This window comes from Polypterus senegalus, chromosome 13 (assembly GCF_016835505.1).
Source record: "Polypterus senegalus isolate Bchr_013 chromosome 13, ASM1683550v1, whole genome shotgun sequence".
Classification (NCBI taxonomy): Eukaryota; Metazoa; Chordata; class Cladistia; order Polypteriformes; family Polypteridae; genus Polypterus; species Polypterus senegalus.
The window spans coordinates 154,296,232-154,303,818 of record NC_053166.1 but is presented as its reverse complement, the minus strand read 5'-3'; the positions used below and the strand labels follow the sequence as shown (position 1 = coordinate 154,303,818).

Below are 7,587 nucleotides of genomic sequence, written 5' to 3'. Positions count from 1 at the left end.
TCAAATTCACTGTCTCTGTTCGATTTCATTTAATGTTTCTTTTTTTTTGTTTTTGTAAGTTTTTGTGTGTTTAGTTAGAGAAAAAACAGTGAGACTTGCCTGACAAGCTGGCAGACCTAACGAGTTTCTCTTTTTGGTATTTCCAGAAGCACAGTTTATCCCCAATAAGCAGCTACAACCCAAGGAGACCCAGATCTACATCAAACTTGTCAAGTATGCCATGCAGGCCTTGGATATTTACCAGGTAGGCCTCACTTACCTACTTTAGACTTTAGACATTGCAGCAAAGCGTCTTCAGACTTGGCTTGAAGGTGAGGAGTTGGCAGGGTGGCATTGCATGCACTCCATACCCCCTCATGTCCAACACCAACCTTGACTTCACAGGTCCAGATCGCGGGCAATGGACAGACGTACATCCGGGTGGCAAACTGCCAAACGGTTCGTATGAAGGAGGAGAAGGAGGTTCTCGAGCACTTTGCAGGCGTTTTCACGATGATGAATCCCCTGACCTTCAAGGAGATTTTCCAGACCACGGTTCCGTACATGGTGGAGAGAATTTCCAAGAACTACGCCCTGCAGGTGAGCTGTGGAGATGTAAAGGGCGATGAAAGGGTGTACGCCCAAATCTTGCAGATGTTCACCGGAACCGCTTATCTTTGGGGTGTCTCCAGTGTTGATACTTGTAATGATCGGAGGGTACGTTTGTTAGGGTGTCCGATGGCTCTTACTCCCTTTTTTTTTTTTTTTTTGGCAGATTGTTGCAAATTCATTCTTGGCCAACCCATCCACTTCTGCACTTTTTGCCACCATTTTGGTGGAATATCTGCTGGAGAGATTGCCAGAGATGGGCTCCAATATTGAACTGTCCAATCTCTACTTGAAGCTCTTCAAGCTTGTTTTTGGCTCGGTCTCCCTGTTTGCTGCTGAGAACGAGCAGATGCTAAAGGTAAGCAAGACGTTTATGGGACTTTGGGGCCGCGTGAAAGAACCCGTGTCCTGTCCTCCTCCTCCTCCTACTCTGGGTGTAATCTGACAGGCGGCTTGAATCAATTCCTTTTAACAGATTGGTGGAGTTTGGTTAACCTTTGTAGGGTAGCAATTGGAGAGAAGGTAAATCTGCAACAGAACGCCGTGTCCAAGTCTTTATCTAGAACCAAAAAGAGAAAGAATGCATAAGAGATGAATATGACTGCCACTGACAGCATCTGTTACTGGTAGAGCACATGCAGCACATGTCCAGAGTCACATTGAAATTACAAGTGGAAAAAGCCTGAATTGGTGTAAACCGTAAGACGGAACAAGAAAATATTTGATACCAGTAACGGCGCACTGCTATAATGATAACAGGGAGTGAATCCACTTGACTTGAGCATTCCTAGTGTTCATCCTCTTTCTCTTTACGTTTATCATTTGTTTGCTCAGAGGTTGGTGCACTTGCTGCTTCCTGAGCAGCTCGTCATTTTCTCCGCTCTAGCGGCCTGCTTCTTCTCTTCTTCCATCGGCTTTTTTTTTCGCGTTAAAACTGATCAAGTCAGTGTTTGTGTTGCGAGTACTTAGTGCGTTTTCATTCATTTTTCACTTAGGCTGGCACTTTAGTCTTCAATCTGCCTCAAGAATGATTTTAGATATGAAGAGGTTAGAGGAAGTGATGGCGAAGGTGGTAGGGATGAGAAAGGCGCCGGTACGCATGCGCTGCACGCCCGCCCTGCTGGCCACTGCCGAGAATTGAGTCTACAATAAAATAAAAAAAATAAGAGGAATTACCTTGGAGGTCAATCATCACCCCAAAAGCGGACAGTAGATGATGTCATGTAGTATATCTGTACCAAATTCCAGGTCAATCGGTCAAACTGTTTGCGAGCTGCAGGTGATTTAAAATCCTGGACAGACAAACGGACAGCCCCGGTAGCATATTATATAAGAAGATATTATAACATGTGCTTCATTGTAACTGTTTTAAAGTCTAAATATTCTCGATTGTAATAGAAATCTGCCATTTTTCAAACTGTGATAGGTCCATGGAGGGCTAGGTCCCCCTAGTAAAGGATCAAAAATAACATCTTATGTGTGATCACTGACCTTGAAATAGTCTAGAATAATACCTCCCATACTTACGTTTGAAATTTGTCATTTTTAACCTTCTGGGAGTGACTGTTAGAGGGGTAGGACCACCAGTAAAGAATCAAATGGTTAAAGATAGATAGATACTTTATTAATCCCAAGGGGAAATTCACATACTCCAGCAGCAGCATTCTGGTAAAGAACAATATTAAATTAAAGAGTGATAACAATGCAGGTATAACAGACAATAACTTTGTATAATGTTAACGTTTACCCCGGTGGCATTGAAGAGTCGCATAGTGTGGGGTCTCCTCAGTCTGTCAGTGGAGCAGGACGGTGACAGCAGTCTGTCACTGAAGCTGCTCCTCAGTCTGGAGATGATCCTGTTCAGTGGATGCAGTGGATTCTCCATGATTGACAGGAGTCTGCTCAGCGCCTGTCGCTCTGCCATGGATGTCAAACTGCCCAGCTCCGTGCCTACAATAGAGCCTGCCTTCCTCACCAGTTTGTCCAGGCGTGAGGCGTCCCTCTTCTTTATGTTGCCTCCCCAGCACACCACCGTATAGAAGAGGGCGCTTGCCACAACCGTCTGATAGAACATCTACAACATCTTATTATAGATGTTGAAGGACGCCAGTCTTCTAATGAAGTATAGTCGTCTCCGTCCCGTCTTACACAGAGCATCAGTATTGGCAGTCCTGTCCAATTTATCATCCAGCTGCACTCCCAGGTATTTTTAGGTCTGCACCCTCTGCACAGTCACCTCTGATGATCACGGGGTCCATGAGGGGCCTATCATGTATGATCATATTTGTGATCAGCAAACTTGACATAACATAAAATGACACACCTCATGCCCGTATTACCAGTCCCCATTTTTTTGTTTTCTTCAGTTTTGATCTCTCGTATACTATTAGGGTGCAGACCTCTAGGATCTCTTGATGTGGCACACACAACTTCTTGAAGGAGACGCCTATTGGTTAATTCTTTACTCTCTGCACAAAATATGGTCTTAACAATGACCTCAAAAAGAGAGTTTTTAAGGTCAAGAGGGTCAAAAACTGGATGGGGAAGAGAGTGACCCCAAGAAGCTTGATGTCTTGCACAACTAGACAATAAGTCAAGTTAAATGGTATATCATGGGTGGGGGTTTTCACATAATGGTAATTCTAATAATAATTAATTAATAATAATTCTTTGCATTTATATAGCGCTTTTCTCACTACTCAAAGCGCACAGCAATTGCAGGTTAAGGGCCTTGCTGAAGGGCTCAACAGAGCAGAGTTCCTTTTGGCATTTACGGGATTCAAACCGCCAACCTTCCGATTGCCAGTGCAGATCCCTAGCCTCAGAGCCGCCACTCTGCCTGGAGGGCGCCTGACCGAAAAATAAAGTTAAAAGTAAAGTAAAAGTAATTCTTAGGGGCACACAAATACATTTTATTTGATGACACCTTTCTTGGCACTCAAGGTCACCTTACAAATTATAAAAACAACAGTAAAATGAAATTAAAATAAAATAAAGAATGATGAAACAACATTGTAGCTTCCAGAAGCTTCAGAAATGCAGGTACTGTGCCATTTAAAAATATTTTTTGGCCCTTTTCCCAGTACTGGTATACGGCACAATCCCACCGCCGCCACCATTTCTAGTCTAACAGCCATTTTCCAGGTTTTACGGCCAAGTATTTTTCATCCACTCACATAACAACAAAATGTGAATACTTTTTATCGGCACCATGTCTAGCACCTCCTCCTGATTGCTATCCAAGCCCTCCTTCAGTGGTGGTCCCATGCCACTCTGGATACCAGTTCCTGCTCACACTCATTCACTGTGTTTTACGCCAAGTTCTTTTTTTCCCCCTGTATTGTCCTCCACTGGAGGTCACGTAGCTCTCTAAAAAAAAAACCCGAAGGCTCCCACTTCCCTTCCGTACTCGTCTTACTTTCCCATGGTGCACTTTGCCAAATTCCCCTTCCCAAGCTGACCTTCACCCGAAGGGTCCTGTGGCTGTCTGTAAGAACCCCCGTTTTAAATCCCAACCCCACTGACTTGACTGACTCTGTTTTTGCGGAGACCGTTTTTCCACTCTCCTTATCAAGCCTTCATTTTGAAACATTGACGTCCTTTTTGAAACCAGACGGAGTTCCAGTAATGAAATGGTTGCCTTGGGTGCCCCTGAGCTAAATCTCTTCATTCTCATTTTGTGCTCCAAAAGAGTGTTTAAAAAAAGAGCCAGGTCTTGTTGCCGGGGTGAAAGGTGCTCTATATATAATTTTTCATCCCTCAGCTATTTTAATAGTCCTGGATTGTCTTATACTTTGGCTCACACAGCAGAAAAGTTTGAATCCCATCAGTTAACCTGCAAAAATTTTAATGAATTCTGTCAAGAGCTGGAGAAGCTGCGCTGTCCTTTAGATTGATAGTCCGGCTCCAGATTGATTAAGTGAAGGTCACTTTATGGAGTATATATATTTTTTTTCTTTTTTTTTTTATATAAAGTGTTTCCATTTTTTTCCTCCGCAGCTTTGAGTCTCGTTTCAAGGCTGCATGTATTTAATGAGCTGTAACTCCAATTTGAATGTGTTGATTTAGTGCGCTCGTCACCTAGTGTTTTACCGCGTTCACGCCGCACTTACGCACCGGCCTTGGGTTTGCCCGGCACTTTTCATTATCTACCGAAATGTTGTGATATTAGCTAATGCTCCAGCTCGGTGGCCGTCTGATGGGCTGCGCATCCCGCTGAATGAAATGTGTGCTTCTGCCAAAAATGTTTCATATCTGAAATGGAAGCAGTCAGTCCTGAGTGATCGGTGGCGCACGGCGTCCTTGGTGCGTGGTCGGGAGGGCTAATTTTGGATTTTTTTGCACTTCAAGCTGGTGGCGTATCACACGGGTTCTTCTCGGAAGGGATCTCAGACTTGATGACTACATTTGCTAGATCTCTTCACCTTGAGGAGGCCAGATTACACAACTAGGAATTGCACAGGGCGACAAATGTGTGTGACTTTATGATGTCTTCCCAGCCCAGCTTCGTCATCTCCAAAGTAACTTGAGCTTGCTGCAGGCTGATAGCCAATTAACGCATTGCCTGTGTGGCAGACGACTGGGACACCCCTCAGATGGAAGGACCAGGGGGGAGAGGACGATACCTTCCCCCAGAACACCCCTGGATTGCATCGGGGCCACAGGCTTGGAAGCTCAACCCTGCTGGGGCTTGTGGCTACCGCCAGGGGGCACCTGGACAGTCTCCGAGCCCTGGAGTTCAGCACAACAGGAAGTGCTGCCAAAAGAGGATCGGGGTGCACCTGAAGCACTTCCGGGTGCCTATGCAGCACTTCTGCCACACTTGGAAGTGCTGCGGGAAGAGGATCAGAGTGCACCACCTATAGAGGAGGCCGCCTCACTCCATTCAAGGAGACGGAGTCGGGAGGTGGAGGACAAAGCTTGCTGGGAGAGGAGTGGAGACAGCAGAGAAGAGAAAGAGAGAGAGAGAGAGAGAGAAGAAGAAGAAGAAATAGGTTTCGGTGCCATTGTGCTTGGACTGTATTGTATCTGTGGGAAACTTGGGCAGGCGTTTCCTACGAGAAGAACGATAAAGTGTGTGGTTTGTCTCTGTGTCTGTCTGTGTTCAGGTTTGGGGAGCTTATCACACCTCCAGGTAGGGGGCGAGTTCGGCCGATTTCTCAGCTCTTTTTATTTTCTGTTTGCAGTTTTGTTCTGCTACGACAACCACAACACAAGCCTCACCTTATTTAGCGCAGTCCACAACGCCCACATTCCTTGTTTTTTAGCGACTTTGTTATATGCCTCACACTTCCAGGTATGCGTTGATTGGTTGTCGGCGCTCATACAAACACAAAAATGTCCCCTTGCGACTTGAGAGAAAGTAGAGGGTCACAGAGAGAACTTTCAGTCACAAGAGCACACTGTCATTGCCCCATGCCAATGAAGAGTGCCAGGTAAAGTTTGTGTTGCTGGAATGACTGGTGTGGTTGATGGTCCCTGGAGCGAATAATGGGCCCAGCTGCACCACCTAAAGTGGGGGAAAGAAGTATTTGATCCCCTGCTGAATTTGTAAGTTTGCTCACTTTTACAAAGAAATGAGCAGTCTCTATTTTTATATAGTAGTTTCATTTTAATGGAGAGAGAGAATATCACCCACAAATCCATTATATCAAATTTCTAAATTGATTTGCATGTCATTGAGAGAAATAAGGATTTGAACCCCTACAACCCAGGCAGAATTCTGACTCCCACAGATTGGCAATCAATCAATCACAGATACTCCTGATCTCAACCTTTTTTATTTTTTGTTTTGTTCTTTATTTCACCTTATACAACTTCTTGTATTAGGAATTTGTTAGTTAGTTAGAGCGCAGGGTCAGCCATTGTACAGCGCCCCTGGAGCAATTGAAGGTTAAGGGCCTTGCTCAGGGGCCCAGCAGAGTAGAATCTCTTTTGGCAGTGATGGGGATTCGAACCGGCGACCTTCGGGGTACCAGCGCAGATCCTTAGCCTCAGAGCCACCACCCCGCCCACTCGTGATGTGTATAAAGCCCACCTGTCCACAGAATCAATTTCTTCCATTCCAACCTCTCCACCACCATGGGCAACACCAAAGAGCTGTCAGAGCATGTCAGTCTTAAAGAATACCCCAACCGAAGAGGGTAATTGTTTTATTGGTTACTTGTCCTGAAGGTGTTTTGTTAGTTCCAATGTTTTATGGAGAACAGAGAAAAGAAAATTCCTGATATAGTGGGTGTCGGTAACAAATGATATCAAAAATGTCCATAAAAAAAAGTCTAATTACTTGTGTTACATTATCCACTTGTCGGGTATCCTGTGGTGTACAACGGCCCAGGCTAAAATATTAAGTACACCGTTTCCGGAAAATTCACTCCTACACAATGGCAGTGCATTATAAACTATCAACTTTTGAAATTCTCTGGTCAACAAGCCACTAATTCAGTAGTCCTTGTTTGTTCACCGGCTCTTTGCGAAACTTGTGGCAACGCTACTCAAGTGGACTGCACATCCCAGCAGTCCCTTGAGTACTGTGTGTGAGTGCGCCATTGGGCAGCTTTGGTTGTTTTCATGGGGGTCGCAGGGAAGAAACCGGTTGTGACGCAGAATTTAAAAGGGATCCATTAGAAGCTAGGGATTTGCACTGACAAACCGCAAGGTTGCCGGTTCGAATCCTGTAAATGCCAAAAGTGACTCCACTTCATTGGGCCCTGGAGCAAGGCCCTTAACCTGCAATTGCTCCGTCCTGAGGTATGATGTTAATCCGCATCCAGCCCTGCATGTAGGCCCTCCAACCTGCAGGGAAAAAATCTGGGGGTTGGTGGCAGAATTGGCACTCCAGCCACCAATAAAAAAAACCCCCACTATTCCATTCCATCGGAACTATTGTGGCGCTGAGGTGTAACCCGTCGCATGGCTGGCATTCGGGTCCTAATCTGGGATCCCGAGTTAGTTTGTCATGTGTTGGGTACGGCAATGCACTGTATCAGCTCCTGCTCC

At 45.2% G+C, this 7,587-nt stretch overlaps 1 protein-coding gene across 1 annotated transcript in view; it reads left to right on the top strand.

The window, feature by feature from the left end:
- The window catches only part of LOC120543357 (transformation/transcription domain-associated protein), a 186,490-nt gene that overhangs the window by 42,615 nt on the left and 136,288 nt on the right, over positions 1-7,587 (top strand). The window contains exons 16-18 of the mRNA XM_039776392.1: positions 147-244; positions 385-579; positions 755-946. Of these exons, the coding sequence (XP_039632326.1) occupies positions 147-244; positions 385-579; positions 755-946 (485 nt within the window). The remainder of the gene's footprint in view (positions 1-146; positions 245-384; positions 580-754; positions 947-7,587) is intronic.